Genomic DNA, 20,019 nt, shown 5'->3' on the forward strand with positions numbered 1-20,019 from the left:
GAAGGTTGAGATCGAAATAACAAAGTTCCATTTTTATTTTGGCCCGATTGTATGTGTCTGACCTAGTAACTTTTCCAAATCAAAAATATTTGAGTATATTGTTCAGAGTCTTAACTTTTATAGTTTTATCCGAATTATCTCAATTCAAACTGATATTTTTTGCTTCGTAATGTCAACTTTCTGGTTCTCTGTTGTGGAAAAATTAGACATTGAAAAACTTATTTAGTTCAAACGATATATCAATTTATTTTATAAATTATTTCAAAACATATGTGTATATATATGAGTAATTACAAAATAGTATCTTTCATTATCATACACAGGTATCAGAATACTTTTTTCATTTTTATTACACGGGTCCGTAGTTTATATTGGAAATGGAAAACTTTGAATTATTTCCTATGAGTTACTCTGTAAATGACATTCGAAATGAATACAATAATTTTTTCCAAAGAATATTTATTCAGTTCAGACAGTCTGTACAATACATATTATAAGGTTATACAGTTAAGAAACATGGCATCAAAGCAAAAGGAACACTATATTATAGTGATACTCTAGTTTATAATACATTCAAGTATAATTCGGCTTTAAGAGAGCTTTTGAGTAAAATCTACATCATACAAGTACGAAACATGTACACTTAATCTACGTACGAATTATTATAAACATTATTTTTTATAAATTACGTGAAACACACTCATTCCAAAATTTTTTTCCAATTCAAAAATGATATGATTTACCTCTTACAATGGAATTTAAAAACAAAATATTTCGAAGTGGCATTTATTTCGATCTTTGATCTGTAGAACTGACAAGAACATTCTTTAACAAAATTTTTGAAAATAATAAATCAAATTAACAATCACTTCTACCTTTGAACATCACACGTACGTCATGAGAGTTCTATTTAGTGGGTTAGTTGTTACTTATCACATAATGTGAGGAACATAGGAGAAAATCAAGTTCCAGTAGCATCATATAAATCACTTCTTCCTCTTTATGATTAGTGATGTGTATATACAAACAAAATAATGAAATGAAATGAAGTGAAAATTCAGTCTAGACTCAACATATTTTTGGGTTTTTGAATAAACATACTGTTAATTTGATAATCACTGCTTTCTTTGAAGATACTTTTTTCTGGGCATATTATTTAACCATTAGATCTACAAATGGAGGTATATAGATTAGGACCTAATATAAAAAAATGTATAAAAAATATCTGGAAAAAATTGTAATGTTAAATGTTGCTGTCGTTAATTTCCAATCATAGTAAGAATATATTTGGGAAAATTTCTTCACTTGAACTAATGATTATTATTATATAAAACGGGAAATCTTTGTCCAAGCAACCGCGGGATAGATAAAACAATTTATCGGGTGGTCCAAATATACGAGATTCCTTCAAGATCATTTGAATGTTTGCTATAGTCAATTCTAAACATTTTCATTCAAATATTGTTATTATGAATGGAGTGAAGCATGGAATATTAACTGAGCTAATTTGTTATTTTCACATTCTCAAACACAAAAAATTGATTTAAGATGATAAATTGTACCATTCTCTCGTTTATTCATAGCCCTTCTGGAGCACTTACTTATTTATTATTGAAACCTCAATTACTAAAACTGAAAATACTAGAATTAGTAACATTATACTATTAATAGTACTAGTCCCTCTAGTCAAATCCATGTGTTACATATATAAATAAAAAATGATTATCAACTAGTTCCTTTTAAAAATATGGTCTTTGATGATATATAATTAAAAAGTTCGTATTATTCTACTGGATCATTGAATAAACCGATTAAATATCTGGTACGTCAAAAAATACCTTTCAAAGGATTGTCAAAAACAAATTTTGTAAAATAAAAAAAAATATAAAATGTAAAAATATATGAAAATCACTGTTTTTAGCAGAATAGAAAACTATCATTTATGAATTTACAACTTTATATACTCTCGTTTTTCTTGCGGGGGCTACTTGAAATCCAAGGATTACCGCCTGCTCATTTTAAAGATCATCGACAGAAAATCGTGTTGGAATGTTGGTAATTTATACCAAAATTGCAAAAAATTTTGAAACTATTTGATTATTAAAGTACAGTACGTACTTTATAAAATAATTTTCATTTAAAATAATTTGTTATTCTCGTGTAAAACAATTTGAAGAGATTTCTTACATAAAATATATTAAAATAAAAAATTAGTGGTTAGTAGTTGCCTCAGAAAGATATAATATAACAGCGCCCATGCATTCATTTTTGAAGGGGTAGTTCTGGGTGCTAGGAAGTTGAAAATCATTTTAAAACTACTTTAAAAAAGCGTCTTCTAGAATGATCTGATTTGGCATTCTTTCTTAAGTGTAAATCTTACTAGCGCAACTGATAAAATAGACAAAATAACTGTTATAGACAATATGATAGCCTCAGATAATAAGTGAGAACTTCATACTAGTAGTATAATCACAAAGAGTAGGATTTGAGTGTTTACAAAAATAAGTTATAAAAACAAACAACGTGAAAAAAGTAAAATATGGATTATTTAATAAGTTGCTTCAGGAAAAGGCATAATGCAAATGGCTCAAACTGAAGGAAATATGCATGTTTTTACCATCAGAATTTTATTTTTAATTTTTAGACCAGAGATGAAATTCAGATATGTATATACAAGGATCAATAAAATATTTGAATATAATTTAGATTCAAATTGCAATGGCCGAAACTCCTAGCATTTGAATAGATCTAGAATAAGTAATTGGATAGATAGATAAGAAGGAAGAAAAACAAAAAAAAATTAGTTGATTCTACATAATCAGAAAATGCATGTAATATCTATTTATGTAATATGAAGAGAAACATTTTACTTTTCCTTCAAAGGAGCAAGATATTTTTGATTTGATACTTAGCAGTAATCAAAAGATATTTAAAATTGTAAGATTCCAATTTAAATAGTAATACAAAAAAACACAAAATGTGACAGTAACTTATTACATTATATTTTATAGAAATAGTGAAATGCTTGTAATAAAGTTTGATAGATCGTGGTAAATACAACCAAACACTGTTTTCATTGATCTACAACAATTTCTTAAGCGCTTATTTTCTATTAAACAATGTCCTTCAGCTCATAGTAGTTGCCACTTCAAAAATCGATTTAAATACTTTAGTAGAATTTTTCACATTGCCGCAAAACTTCTATTATTTCAGATTACATCGACTTTTCACTATCTTTTAACTTAATATTGAAAAATTGTACCAAGTTCATGCTCTGTATCGAGTTTATGATTGTAAACTACGATAGGAATTGCACAAGAATACTATTCTAAAAACAAAATATAAACGGAAAATTTCAAATAACAATGTATTTTTGATAATATTGCACTTCGTCCACCATGTTAACCAACAACAAGATACCGTTAAAATTTACATCAATATGAAAGCAGTCACAATACTGAACAACTCATTATTTTGGCATCAAAATGGACCAAAATAAAGTTAAATATAATTTTAAAAACCAACAAAACAAAACTTTTGTAACAATTCATAGTTGTAAAGAAACTACAACTAAATTAATAATTTGTGCGTTTCACTACTGAACCACTTTCTAAAGCTTCCAGCAGTATCTTGTACATAAAAGTCGATGTAAGCTTCATACTTTTTAGAAAAAAGGACATTTTAAAAAAGTCTATATCACAGGCTAATGTTTGAATATTACAAAAATCAATACATCATATTTTCTCATGCAGTTTATGCTATTCGATCGCCTACTTAATAAAAACGACAGTTTTTGCTTTAGTTATTCTTCTAATAACTATCATTCTAACTTATCCTTTTCATCAACTAGATACAATAACTATTCTGTGTATTCTATATAAATGTCCAACCGATCAGACTTGTTCCTTGACATCGAGCGAAGCGTTTATAATGCTTCTCATTGACTTTTTCCATTTAACATAAATAAATCTATTAACGAATATGTCTTGTTGTCATATTCCGGATTGATGAAAAAAAACACGATTTCAAAAGATATTTTGAAAAGACAAAAACCGAAGACAGATACACACATGCTGGTAATGAAATATACATTTGTACCCTTAGTAATTTTTTCCAGTTTTCCACATAATCTGAAACAATTACGATTAATTTAAATATAGAATTACAACGAGCTACTAATTGAACAAATCTAGGAAACATTATAAGTTTGGTGATGTAAAATCTTAACGGTCATTTACTACACTATCTCATAGTAAACTAGTAAGAGGCGCATTTTGAACAATTCAAGAATAAAGTTGACAGCAAAACTACTTCGATGTGAAATTAGCAGCGAATTATTTGGCTTGAGTATGAATGTTCACTTCTAGTTTATCCAAAAGTTATTGCTCTAGCTGGTACTATTAAAATGAGAAAATACAGAGATTCTCACACAGACTACTCTGAATGGAATTGTAGATATCTAACTGGCTACTGATGGCACTAAGCAATGTGTCATAATTGGTATTCCAATAGATAGGTCCCTCGAGTATCAGCTATACAAATTGTCCAACCTTTATTCAATCTATTAGCAAATAATGTTCTCTACCTCCATTTCCTTTAGTAAACATCAATAATTAAGAAAATAATAAAGTTGTTGGAGATATTTCAAATGAAATTTTTGTAACTCGTGTATATGAGTGAAGCATGACACCAAAATGTAATTATTATTTTCTCCTGCAACAAATTACGGACTGAAGAGATATTTTATTATTTCTCAAAATTCATCTTGTACTTCATCGCTTTATGGCATTATCCAACGTCAAATGATTTGGTACTAATAAAGTATCTCATAAGATCTTTATTTTTCGCATTCAAAAGTTTTAAAGTGGTTTCAAAGCTCCTCCCTTAAAATGAACCATAATTCTAGTTTCCAAATTAGTTATAGTATATAGTACATAGTAAATACTCACTTTACGAAGTATTTTTTAACTATGATCCAGTATCTTTATCAAAATTTGTTATATAATCATTTTTCCATTTATTCTTAAGAAATCTCATTCAATTTTCTGATTAAAATACTCGGTAAACGATATTTTTTGCGATAGAAAAAAATCTTGATAGGAGTTCATACAGTTGAGCATTCCTTGTAACACTTTTGGAAGATTTTTCTTAGTCACTACAAGTCTGTGAAAACGACAATTGACTTGCACTGCAAATTGTTCTATTATTGAAATTTATCACTTTTAAAACTGATAACCAATGAATTACTGGTTGGAAACCATTGCTTTAATATATAAATAACATGAAGTACTCCCAGGTCAGTTCTAGTAGCTGTTATAGATGTTATCTTTGAAGATAAGAAGTTGATAAGATGTTGAAGAAAAATGTAAAATTATTTGCGGAAATAAGTCAGCTTTCTGTCGGCGTATATGCAAAAATGTCTTGTAAATTTCCATTTATTTAAAAATACGGAGTGATATTTATATTCTAGAAATATATATTGAAACAGTTGTGAATGTGAATGATTCAGGGAATGTTTCAGTATATAATTATATTTTAAAAACTTTTGAGAATACCACGATCCGTTTTTTTAATGTAATGATATTTGTAATATTTCTTTCAAAATTACTTTCAAGCAAGATGCAGTCATACGGGAATAGGGAGGCCGGAATCTCATTCAAATAATATTGAGAAGTCAGAAAATGTAAATAGCTTGGTATTTATTTATCTTTAAATGTAAACGCGGCAAGTTAAATGGTAATTGTACTACAATACATTGTTTATTTATTCTAGTGAGAGTTATTCTACAAATAACAACAAGCTTTCTCTTAAAAGCATTAATTAATCAGTCCAAGTTGCTTGAATAAAGTTTTTATAGTACGTTAATACGTCTACATATAGCCCTATTTAATTATTTACACAAAATGTTCTGTACAACATACACAGGGAGTTGACGAAAAAAATATGCTTTATCAACCAGATCAATATTGAATATACAAATTTATTGATACCTCATTGAATTTCAATGTATATCTGTTTTTTTACTACCAATTTCTAAACTGCCGTATTAGACATACAAATCAATTTCTTTTTATATCATTTCTTATGGAATAATCATTGAAGTATTGAACTTTATTCAAATGATTTGTGATAACAGATATCGTCTTTGGAAGCACGGGAATACTGAACTTAGTGAAAACTTCTTGACTGACAATGCAAAATGAATACCGATTTGGTACAAACTTTTTACATATCATATTACATTAGATCGGAACACACTACCGATTTGTTAGAGTTTGTCATCCATTTTTAACGTGGAAAGGCAACCCAGACAAGAATAATCTGGAATGTTTTCTCTACCAACTCAAAATTGTTTAAACAATTCACGTGCATACCTAAAAAAAAAACCAACTACCATACAATTATTTCAGCCGAAACAAAAAAGCAACTCTTATGCGGGGATTACTACATTTGCAAAATAAGATTTGATGGTAAAACCTGTTATTTGCTGGCGTTTGAGCATGTGTACTTCTTCTTTAATAAGATAAGATCTGATGTTCGTTTCTCAGAAAATAATTGATAATTCAAATATATTTATGTGAACACAGAAGTTATAATCATTGAAATATAATGATTTAAAGCTGCTTTTCGTAGTTCTGGCATCTCAGTAAATAACAGTTCGTTCATAAAAGTAACAAAAACAAGGCTAAATAGTCTTGAAAGTTAAATTAAAAACTCTACATTGAAACATTGAAAACATTGAATAGTAGTTTCCAATATGTGTAAGAGTGAACCTACCCAGGTCACTTTTGTATTATGTTCGACGTCTAAGGGTGTTTAAGAATGTCGAAACGGAACCACATTTTTCCGGATAGCATTTCGACGCCATGATAACATGGAATAGTGGCAGTTTCTTCCACTTCAAAAGATTGTTACATATGTTTTAGTGTGTCTCCAAAATATTCTCACAAAAATTGATACATGTAAGGCCGCTTTCAATGAATCCGCTGTCTACCAGTTAAATTCTTATAATTCCGGTTCATAGAGGTTAATTTTATATGCAGGATTGAGTTTCTCTATTCTCTAATCCTGATAGAGTCTACGATACCAATAAAAAAAATATTTTTGGCTTAGTTCTGTATAGACTACATTTTTCTTCTCAAAAATTTCGATATTGAATCGAATAAGTACGTAATCTATAACTAATATCTATATATGAAAATTAACAAAATAGTAAGAACAGCTGTAGACGATCAAATGGACCAATTGAGCTCCTCAAAGATAATACGAACTATACTTCTCAATTCTATGACATGCGGCGATATTTTGTTGTAGTTACATTTTTGAATAGAAATATTGAATCGTCCAAACAGTAGAGATTTATTACTCTGTTTTAAAATTAGTTTTTTTTGAATATTTGAATTTGACGGATTTGAATAGAATTTTGCACATATATGGAATAACATGTTATGTGTAAACTGTTTAACAACGGATTTGGATAAAAAACGGTCTAAATAATCTATTAAAATTAAATTGAACGGGCAAATATCGCGAGCGAGGCCGCGACAGAAACGCTAGTTATTGAATAAAATGAGAAAATTAAAAACAAGATTCATAAAACAAACATTCGAGAAGGACAGAAATTCGTTAGGAATAACAATCGGATTTTTATACAAGATTTCAATTTTGTATAAACGACTACTATAGTTATTTTGATGTATGTAGATATAGTAATGAGATTTTGCAATTTCATTGTTGTTAAATTAGTTCATTGTACCAACTCTATAGAAAAGTACGATCTCATTATGAATTGTGAAAATCCAATCAATAAATTTTAAACTCAATTTGTATATAGGTACATAGGAATGTTATTTTTATATCCAACACGAGATACATCTTCGACATAATAAACCAATTTTTTTTCGTCAACCGCTAAACAAAATCCTGTTAAGGAAAAATTGGAGTGACTTTGTGAAGATTATCCGGATAGGTTCAAAATATTTTTTCACTATAGACTGCCTCAACGTTAATCATTACCTGAGAATCATTCTGTTTATAAACTTATCTACATGTGGTAAACACATAAATTAACTATAAAAATAAATAAAAGTCTAACAAATGGAAATAACTTTTAAAAAATGTAAATAAAGAAGCATATTTTTGGGGTAATCTGAATATTGAACCATATATTAAAAATTTCAAATATCTACTTGATCACGTCTAAAGAAATCTGTTTTATTTGAACAATTGTTTTTCGGAAGTTTGAGTTTGTTTTTTTCACACATTATATATTCGCTAAGTTATAATATTTATTAATAATTATATTATCAACAGTATGATTTGTTATATAGTTCAAGTTAACTTTCGAATAGGGTGTGAGCCTATTCTCGAACTAAACAGTTTCAAAGTAAAACATTTCCTTTGGACACCACAAATTATGCTGGGCATTTGAAGCAAAACAGATGTTGAGATTATTCACTAAAACAATCTGTTAAAACGACTTAAATTAATTTGAACTATGCTCGTTGTAGTATAGATATAATTTCATTTCAACTCGATGAATCAATAAATATGAAAAAAGTAATTCCAATCAAAACTGCAACACTATGTAAATTTGAAGTCACGACGTCTTTTTAGTCACATGTACTCCTTATAACTTTCTACTTCTTCATCCTATTATTCCTTGTGTTATTTTTTTTTTAAATGAAAGATTTTGTTTTTCTGTTCAGCCTATGAGAATAAACAAGTGCGTAACTGGAAATTATTTGTTTTTTAGAAACGAGATCAATGAACCTCGGTTACATTGGATATTTAACAATTTACGGTAATTGTTGTCTACTTTAAAGAAAAACTCTAAATACCACAAATTCTAATCGCGATGTTTCTCACAGTAGTTGTTTTTCAGAATTTCACCCAAAGTCCATCCTAACAAAATTAAATTAAAAGAGTGGCAAGAAAAGAATTTCCACCGACATATATAGTTTTGAGAATTTATGAGTGACCCACCAAACAGCAATCCGGAAATATTTTAGGATATCTGTCTTAATGGTGTAGTCAACAGTCAAGACTCACAATAGTAGCCGCTGCCAACAAATGAAAATCGTTGTGGATATGAGGAAAATCCTTATGGTTAATTTTATATTAAATAAATAAAATAAGATGATGATTCCGATATAGTCTTAGTTTATGAGGCTCCATTGGAGTTAGACCTCATCTTTTTACGTTCTCATGGTACGAACGTTATTAAATATGAAGGCGAATTTCCACCAAACAAACAAAATCTGTCGATTTCGCAAAACAAAAACAGGAGTTTTGAGAAAGGGAATAACGGAAGAGCAATGACCTCAATTCTGCATTTATTCCTTATCTTTCATCATATCTGCCATATTATAAATAATTATATTACATTATAAATAAATACATCATCTAGAGCAGTCATGATAAAAACAGTTCGTCTAGAGGAAACAAGAGAAAACATATCTCAACAAAACACGCAATTCGGACTAATCTTATTCCATTTGGTAGATACCGAGCTTTGAATTTATTCGAGACAAAAACAAATTTTTGGGCAATTAGTCACTAGTTTAATGTTGGAACTACCACCTTATTGGTCGACGCCGACTTATATAGTGTGGATAAACGAACATCAAATTGTATGGTACTCAGTCTATTTTTTTAAGCGAATTATTCAGAAATGTATAAAAAGCTTCTAAAGCCCAATTATACTGCAAGAATTATAAGCAAGAATAAACAAAATGCTCCATTAAAAAATTGGAGGAATGAGGAGTTATAATGAATACACGTGATCAAAACGACGTCTTTTTATATATTTTTTGTCGTATTTGTCATCATCTGTTCTCATCAGAGCTTTTGTCATAAAGCTTTTCCATATATCAGAAAAAACGTAAATATTAACATGGTTTAATTAAAAAAACCTAAACTTGTAAGAATATTTTTCATCTTAATGTTTGAACCTACAAATAGCAGATCAGTTAGATTCCTAATTATTCGCTTAGTCTCACTCAGTAGGTCGCAACTATATTTTGGTTTCTTCATCGTCCATTTTCAATATTATTTCTGAGCCTAATGAGAGTGTTGACCCTTGTTAGTGAGTTATACGTGATATACTTTGCTTGAAAACATTCTTATGATATTGTAGGAATTTCTTACATATGCATATGCATAAAGATGGTTAATTATCGATAATTCATTATATCATTAAACCTTTTGTCCAACAGTTTCAAAATGGGTTGCTAGCAAATTTCTATCAACATAGTTTCTAATATAAACAAAAAGTGATCAAACGAAATATATAAATTGATTCATATGAATTAGAGAATTTGAAATAAATCCTTTTTATTCATTTTAAATATTGAGATTTCTATTTGGCCTCTTATTTTTACGTTTTTTAGTACATGTAGCTATAAAAATTGGGCAATAAATCATTATTTAATATGAAGTATGAACGAACAGTTTGATTCCCAAGATAAGATATCGTTCTGATAAATATTTTCATGATTTCTCTTCTCAAAGAAAAAATCGCGTATACTTGTATATTTTTACATATCCAACAGAAACTATACAATTGTTTAAATTTACATATTGTGTTGCTTTGAAAATATTGTACAATTTTACGTATCTATAATTGTTATCGGGGATTTTTAATAACTCCCGACTTAAATATTACATAGTAATCACAAAACAACATCCATCTATAAGAAAATATTTTACACCTGATAGAATTAGAGAAGACGAGAATATATTTTTATCAATACAGAAGAATTATTGATTTAGTTATCAATGTCTCCTGTCTGAATTTACAATTCAGATAAAATCTAAGCAATTGTTGGCAAGAAAAATCTGAGTTTCATAATTTTACGCAAAAGATTTCAAAAGTTACTTCGCCCAATAGATAAAAGATAATATTCTAACTGGTACTGCAATTCACTGTCATTTTTAATATTGAGATCACTCTACAAACTATTTAGATAGTATTTGAATTCGAAGCATTGGTGGAAGTAAAAAATAGACGTCAAATAAAACTGATTAATTGAATATATGTTCGTTATTTGGTTTATTTGGTTTGTCCATGTAATAATTTTGATATCTTCACATTTAGCTTAAATAAAATTTATTCCACATAACTTTCACGTATCCTTATTTTTACAATAAATATGAAGAAGGAACACACATAACTTATGTGATTTTCAATTGAACGTGAAAATGGCATTTGAGTTAACTCACCCACACCATAAAAAGTTTGAATTGAAGAATCCTATCTTGAGTTAAACTTATGAACTCGACAGACTACTAGAAAAATTGCCCCTTTTAGATCTCATTATCTAACCAAAGTATTGAAAAGTAATATCAGAGTTCATGGTATATATCATTTTATCGGCAATAAGAGAAAAACTCAATAAATCGATTAAAATAAATTCAAACAGGAGTTTACATGTTGCTTATTTGTATTGCATATATTATCATAAAATGAAGTTTATACATTTTGTTTTCCAAAAAGAAATTACAAATAAAAGTTTTCCAGATTTCACGTTTTTTATAAAGGAAACAATGAATTCGCCCACTTCATCGATGTCGTTACATAATAATAGATGAAATTCGTATCATGTAACAATTTCAAAAGAATAATCAGGTAAAAGAAAATGTATAAACCTTGAAATGAATATCGTACTAATGGAGACTATTTTTAAAATTTTTTCTACCCTGACACCAAATTACGTATAGGAGTATTTAGAGTACAGTTTACTCGGCCAGATTAATATGTCCCTGGATTACTATTTTTTTTTTTGAAAAATATATTCGTTCTGTCACTGGGATTTGGAAAAACCATTTCAAAATACGTATATTTGAAAATCATTGATGAAATGTATACTTTTATGATATCATTTGCACTTAAAGTGATGTGACAAATAATAAATATAAGAGAACGTTAAAAAATTTTAAACTGATCTACCCTTTAATACAGATTTGTCTAAAACATCGGACGATCAACAATCAATCACTATTTAGGGTAATAATCATTGAATATTCTAATAATTATTGTTTTTTAATGGTCAATTTTATAGTAAAAAAACTTGGATCGTCTTCAAAGAGCCTCATACTCTCCCAAAACACATAATTTGTTCTAAACCTAAGCATCTGCTATTTGTGATATTAATTTTTTTGAGAGAGACCGCGCTTTTCTTCAATATTCTAATAATTTTGAATGGTTTTTCGAAATTGGCGGCAAATTTATAGCTTATGAAGCTTAGCACGATAGCAAAATAAACAGATAATTTAACAAATAACAAATAAATATTGCAGCCCATAAATACAATGAGATAATTAATTTTCATGTACTTATAATTCTTTAGAAAAATATTTCAGAATTGATTGAAATCGAAAAATAAAATAATACGAATATATGAGGATCTGCATTTTTTTACAGTAACAACCCGTTTCTCAGTTCATCAAAACACACATACGAACATGCCCTTCATATTGAAAATAACGTGAGGCAAAACCAGGAGATCACAACAACAATATGATACGATCTATTTACATTGAATCTAAAGGAGTTGCTAAAAATAAACCTGTAAACTGCATTCTCTGCTAAGTTAAGCTTCTTCAGTTATCCATTAAGATGAGGCTGATTTAGGCTGATACATCCAGCAGATCTTCTCTGGTTATAGTTTGTCAGGAGTGCCTTTGGCTGTCTAAGCCTCTATAGATTGTCCCAGTAACTGGTTTCACCCCTATCTACCTCTTTTTTCAATGCTTTCTCTATTATGTGGCTCACACTACAACAGGATTCAGGACCTTTAAAGAGTAAGTCTGACCTTACTTTAGCGATTTTGTCAGATATTCCCACCAGTGTGTCCCCAAAGCTTGAACCGGTATTGCCAAACTAGTTTGAATTTTGTGACAATGGAGCTTGGAGCTCTAATGATTAATAAGCTATCAGACAAGATACTGATTTCATATTTGCAATAACTCCTTACTAGATTGAACTTGAGACATTCTTCAATTGTATAATTATCTCTGCTGAAAAAAGGTTTGGGATGTTGCTGAGAATTTCATAATGTTTAGCTCTTGGTCCGTATACTGCTATTCTAGTTCTTTTTGATGTTTTTGGAACAATCCGTATACCATGTGATGACATCTCTGTTTATTTCTCACTATTTGGTAACAAGTACTAACAATAGTTACAATAATTAGTAGGCAAATTATTTCTATGGTGGTGTAATTCAAAATTCATAAAGGCCGGGAATTCGAAATATGAATGGTGAAATTTGGAGTCCAATTGATACCTTGGATAGATGGATAACCAATGTTAAAAATGAAAAGGAAAGTCCCGAATAAAGATTGTACTAGATAGCAACATATCTTGAGTATAGTGAAAGCTATAAATCCCTACACAGGAAATCCTTCAAGGAACCCATATGAAGCAAAAGTAACGCAAAAAAGAAAATTATCGTGTTTGAAGAATTTAGGAACGTAAGTCTACAATGCACGACTTAACTATTTCGGGCTAACGTTGACAAAATTCTAAGAGGCAACTTTCAAAACGGATGAGCACTTTAAGAAGATAAGTGAGTGAGTATAAAAGTTTAAACTGTGGAGATAGCTAAGGAAAAGTCGTCTGAAAACTCAATTAAAATCATTACTTAGCTCATTTTATTGCATTTAATTTCAGTAGCAGTTCTGAAGTATGGTCATTCATAACTGGAGGAAGTAAACAAAAATATATATATATGAAATAACTGTCGAATTCGGTTTATTATAATCAGTCTTTAATTTTCTAAAGAATTATTTTAGCACAGGATAACTGAAACTACTCACAGGTAAACAATAGACAATATTGGCATTCTAAAATTTAATAAAAACAAAAGTGTTATATTAATCACAACAATGGTACGTAAAATAACGCCAAGTTTAGATCAGGGATCTGATCATAATTAAAAAGAAAAATAAAATCAATAAACGGAACAAAGTTACTTTAAAGTATAAAAATATTAACGTGAACACACTACCCTCATATACAACGAATTTAAAACACAACGAAGCCTAAAAATACTGCTGGTTTAATCCATCGAACACTTTTTTGCGAAAGAGTCCGAAAAAGTGAACGCAGTAACTAAAACGAGCAACAGCAGCAAAATGTCATGTTTATGGCCAATCCGTTGGAATGAGAAAAGTTATCGGGAATTCCTATTTACAGTACGTCAAATTGTCATTAAATAATGAAATTTTTTCATGTTGAAAATACATGACGATCAATATTTCAATTTATAGTATATTTAAAAATGTGAAATAAATTAAATCTACAAAAAAATTAAATAGCGGTACCACAAAACTTAATGGAGAAGTACCTCTACTTAAGTTCAAGCATTGAAGCTTGACTTTTGGGAAACTAATGAACAGAAAGTATCGAACCTTAAGTTTTGGAGTCTTATAATATATTATCAATAACATTTCCTAAAAAGACGTGAACATACTAAAAAATGTATTACAGAATTTCAAAATTTTTGTATTCATACATCTCCAATTCAAGTTTATTGACGAAAATTTCTACAATTTGAGTGATAGTAATAAAGAAAAGCTTATGAAACCGCTTTTATATATCCACAAGTTTATAACAAACTAGTTCCGCTTTGTTTATACAATTTTTCCAAATTTTCTGTCCATCAAATGACTGGTAAATATAATAAAATGATATTGAATGAAGTAAAATTCTTATAGGATCAATGTATCTGAGTAACAACAATGTTAACATTTGTTTTCTTTTTTAGACCACAGGACTCAATATACCTAGTTGAAGACTAATAGAAAAAATCAGAAGAGTATAGCATAACTCAAATATTTTTCCAGTTCATTACTTCATTATCGAATTATTGAAAGTAGTAGTAGTTTCTAATGATTGTAAATTCTTGACTTGAGTTACTGAAAGAGTTCTTTTTACGTAATCCAAAAAAATAGTTTATCCTACGTAACGAGGCAAAAGTAGTACCAGATTCACTTACTGTAGTCGAAATTATTTATTTAGTAATAGTAGAACATAAAATTATTTATTAGATATTTGGAAAAAAAGTAATAGAATTGTTTGTAGAGTTGATAGGATTGAATGTTTAGTTTAATTCAGGTGTCAAGTCTTGGCGTCAATTAAATTTTTCTATTTAACAGTTAAAATGAAATATTTCACTGATATCAAATGAAGATAAGCATTGGAAATGTGGGTTGACTTTTCGAAACTATTTTCAGGTCAGAAGATATTACGCTTAAGATATTTAATATGGATATTTTTAAAATATGTTTGAATATATTAATTTGAGATTACATGAAACAATTATAGAAACGTGAATGTAATGTTGCTCAGAATATAAAATAAGAATTAAATACTTTAGAAGTTAGTTGCTGAAAAGTGGTGACAAGAGTCCAGTACCTAGTATATGTTCAGTAGCTCTTCAATTTACTAATAGCACTTGATAATGAATCAACAAGTGTATGAAAACTATCAGAAGAACATAACGTCTTAAAACCCTAGCTTCTTAAGACGAACTATTGTGTTACAGAAAGTACGTAAACAATAACTTTAATACTAACTTTCTATTGACCGAAGGTTTCACATGAGATGGAGTCATTAAGTGTCACAATATATAATTAATGGTAGAAAAACGATTGATTTGTTTCCCTGCAATTTTAAACATGAAGTAAACGTCAAAATTGTGCAAACAAGGCAAGATAAGATAATAGATATTGAATTTCCATGACTATTGTTGTTGATATTTTTATCATCCACAACTGTAAGTTAATTTTAAGTGCGGTATCATTGAAGTAATTCCAATTCTACGTAATAGAATTTTTTTGTGGCACTATGTATAAAATATTATGAATTACTTATGTAAAATTTCACATTTTTAATACATTTTTCATTTGTCTAATGATATCTTAGATAATATCAAGAAACTTTTTAGTTTTATTTGGAAGAATCACGATTTCACTCCTATTTTAAATTTCAACAGATTGGCCAGTTAGAAGTACCGCAACTAATAATAAATTCTCGAAAAATCCGCTTTCAAGAAGTCCGATTTTGTATCGCTCTAAAACGATAATCACTTTGATCTACGTATATAACACAAAGTCAAAAAATATCTATCACCATTTTTTCAATTCCCTTTATGTTGGAACTTTCGATACGGCCTTAAGTAGATCGGAACTGCCCGACTTTTCCAAGTTCAATTTCATCGGGTCATGGTGATGTTGGTGTAGGTTTTGTTCCATTTTTTGTTGTTTCTCTTGTTGTTGTTGTTTGTGTCTTTCTTGTTCCTCTCTTTCTCTCCTCGCCTGCTCGTTGATTTCTTTTACTGCTCGTAATTCTTTTTTAAGTTTCATTCTACGATTTTGAAACCAAATTTTTATTTGTCTCTCTGTCAAGCAAAGAGCATGAGCGATCTCGATACGTCTCCTTCTTGTTAAATAGTGATTAAAGTGGAACTCTTTTTCTAATTCAAGGGTTTGAAAACGGGTGTACGTTTGCCGGCCTCGTCGTCTCGGACAACCATTAGGACCTGAAAAAAAAAAACCATCATTTATGTATCAGGCTGAAACAATATATATATAAGTTCAATCTTCCAGACAAATACCAGACGAACAGACGATAGAAGATGAATAGTGCTAGTTTTCTAACCGTCTCAAATAAATTCAATTGAATTGCACTTCATACCATACTTTCTTAGATATATAACAAAATAAAATTGGAGAAGACTGTTTTCTACTAAATTTGTTGGGGTATTTTCAAGCATCCGGCTTAATTCATTCAATGAAAATAGAATTACTTTTCGAATCTCTGATACACCTTTGATTCTATATTAATAAAGCCATTAATTGCCTGAGGTCAATTTTGGAGGTCAGGCAACGCTCTAACGACGGCTACGCTGTCGAAAAAGATTAAAACAAAGCATGTTCGTGCTTCAGACAGGCGACAGTTATGAAATATGTACTTGTCGACTTGAAACGTTTTCAGAATAAATAATAAAACCAAGTTCACGATTCAAGAAAGCGTGTTATGTGTGAGGGAATACTTTAATGTTCATTTTGGAAAATGAATAGGCAGACGAGGATTCGTTGAGTGGCTCGCATGGTTATGTGACCTGAGGGGTCTTCACAAGAACCACGCACTCTTCCAGACCTCCGAATTGCAATTGAAGAAGAATATGAAACTCTTCGCTGACAGCATGACATGATTCGCCGGACCTGCCACTTCGTTCAGAAACGTTGTCGTAAATGCAAATCGATCAATTTGAACAACTACAGTAATCTGAAATCTCTTTATCCATATCTATATCTAATACCTTTCAATAAATTGATTTCGACGATGCCTTTTTTTAATGCAAATTTGTTGCCTGGCTTATACCGACTTGTATGTATACATTTATATCAATATCAAATACAACGCGTAAAATTAATAGCAGTATCAAGGGGACTCTGTCCATTAATCTGATTCTAGTTTCTTTCAATTCTATCATATCAATAAGTATGTTAGATTTACCTTGTCGTATCTTGTTATAAAAATAAAAGATACGTGCCTTATCGGAGAAAGAAGCCCTTCACACATAATTTTTTTCAGTAATTCAATTACGTGGAATAAATTCCTACGAAAAAGTTTATTTGTAAGGAGAGTTTTATTGAACATCCTCAATAATTTCTCCAATCGACGACTTAGATATTTTGAATTATCTTATAAGCAAAATGTGTATACATCACATAGGTTTTTAAAGCAAAAGCAACCTAACGGATTCATATCATGAAGTAATCAGTAAGTGGATAAATTTTAATCTCCTTGTTGGAGTATAGCAACGATGCGCACACTAAATATAATTGTGCCTGTGCGAAATGAAAATGCCAGGTAGACGGGAAACCAAGAGAGCCAAATTTTATTGCTCTTCCCCTTCCGTCTGAAGAGCCCCGAAGGATGACCCACCACGGACAGTCCGCCACCAGCCCACGCGACAGCCAGTCGCATTCAGCAGTTCACATCCAGTTATCAGTGTTTATACAAAAGTGTTTTTTACAGTCCATTCATTTATAATTAAACGAAAGACTTTTTCAAGTGCATTTTATATACTGCGTTACGTGCATACTTTTATTCATGTATTATTGTGCTTCATTTATGTATTATTAATAAAGTCAATCTAATAATACTTATTGTTTATTAACATTTAACAACACTCCTCGCCATTTCTTGGACATTTATCATCAAGAACACATGACAATACGTACAATCATGCTGATTTGAGGTGAAAAAAAGTATCCAGTTCACTCCAAGTTTGGTGCAAACTCAAATATTCCAATTGTAATATTATTTGGTACTATACATATATTAATTTATAACAAGTACAATGGCGAGTTCCATAAACTATTACTGTCAATCTCTGTTAAACCATATGGATCATTGTAATTTATAATTATTGAGTAGTGGAGCGTTGTCAGAAAATAAGTAGAGTCGGAAATGAAAAATGGAACTTTAAGTGCATATGCACATGATATTATTTATTTTGTATTGAAGTTTATGGAAAACGAAGCCGACAGAAAGATAAAAAAATGATGATCGATCTAAAAGAAGTGTAAGAACGAATTGCTGCATTAACAAGTGAATATATTAAACCCACTCAATATTATTTACTTAGTTACCAATTTATGAATTTCTTATAGTAGTTGGAGCTCAGATATTATAGTACTAATAATTTTACAAATACCCATTTTGCATTGAAGAATCCAAACATTTATTTATGGAAAATTGACAACATTTAATTGAATTTCTATACTGTATGTATATAAGTAATTTAGGGTAGCATATACACTACGACTCAAAAGATCTATTGTGTTCTTATTTTTGCTACGGTACTACAGGTGTTCCTGTTCACAGTTTATCTATTAATCCCACTCATTTTTGAACGTATAAGATGTGAAATATCTCTTGCTGCTCTTCTCTTTCATACGGTTCCGAGTGTAATTCTGAGAACTTCCGTAGTTTCTTATTTTTCGTCATGTACGTAGCAAAGTCTATATAATAACTCCGCATATTGCTCCATAAATTGTTTTTTTTCCATTTATCATCTTTTCTATTGTTTTCTCTATTGACCTCTAATTGATTCCACATAAGAGTTAAGGTACTACGGCGGGTCTGTTCTAATTCTATTTCTAAGTTAAACTTGACACATGTTTGAATTGCATATATACAATTGCCATTACAAAAATATTAACTATACCAATGAGTCCACTTTCACTCGTACGGGATTGTTCAGATGGAGCTGAGATATTGAAAAATTTCATTCACTTCATTTCTCGACAGAGTTCAAAATAAATTTCTGGTGTGGAATTGTTGAGAATATTTCCTTGGAGACCCTCGAATTTCAACAAAATTAGAATAATCACCTCATTTACAGTTTTACCAGAAAATTTGTTCATGATCAAATAAACAGAATGATTTTGAAGTAAGAAGCGATATGTAATTTATGCATGATGAAGTACTATCTTGTTTTCTTGTCTTTTGATGTCGAGAGATTGGCAGAAGCAGGGATTTTCGACGCGTAGTGTAAATACTTGATACGCACTTTTGCCTGTTGTTCTTAATCAACCGTCTTATTAAGTGAAGACGAAATATTTTGAAATATACTTCATCGTCCAAGTCAAATACTAAATTAGGTTTACTGTTATCCGCTTCGTGTCTCTGTCGCTCCGCTCCATGTTAGTCTAAGAGCCCGTGAGCCCCAGACCTTCGTTATTTTATAAAAGCTGAAAGTTTGTCAGCGCATGCTCCCAACACAGGTAAGAACGATGGACTATTATGAAGTTTGGGTTACCGTGACTTTGGCAGGTAAACGGTACTAAAGGTGTGTAAAATACCGATCTAAATTCATCAAAGAATAAAGTGTGATTTTTTGGTATTACCTTCAGAATATTATTAAAAATCACGTTATTGATTGCCAGACACTTAACATCGTGGCAACCCCTTGCCAGACACCCCTAATGCTCATGAAATTA

General features: G+C 29.9%; 1 protein-coding gene across 3 annotated transcripts in view; it reads right to left on the reverse strand.

Annotated features, from left to right (window-relative positions):
* Positions 1-785: 785 nt before the first annotated feature.
* Positions 786-20,019, reverse strand: part of LOC130896264 (homeobox protein abdominal-A homolog) — a 159,976-nt gene continuing 140,742 nt past the window's right edge. For 2 of the 3 annotated variants that reach the window (XM_057804236.1, XM_057804237.1), the window contains one exon: positions 15,844-16,544. In XM_057804236.1, coding sequence (XP_057660219.1) covers positions 16,153-16,544 — 392 coding nt within the window. In that variant the 3' untranslated portion in view covers positions 15,844-16,152. Of the gene's footprint in view, positions 16,545-20,019 lie in introns of all 3 variants that reach the window. The other variant, XM_057804238.1, reaches the window with a different exon arrangement.

The sequence above is a fragment of the Diorhabda carinulata genome, chromosome 7, assembly GCF_026250575.1.
Source record: "Diorhabda carinulata isolate Delta chromosome 7, icDioCari1.1, whole genome shotgun sequence".
In the NCBI taxonomy this organism is placed as follows: domain Eukaryota; kingdom Metazoa; phylum Arthropoda; class Insecta; order Coleoptera; family Chrysomelidae; genus Diorhabda; species Diorhabda carinulata.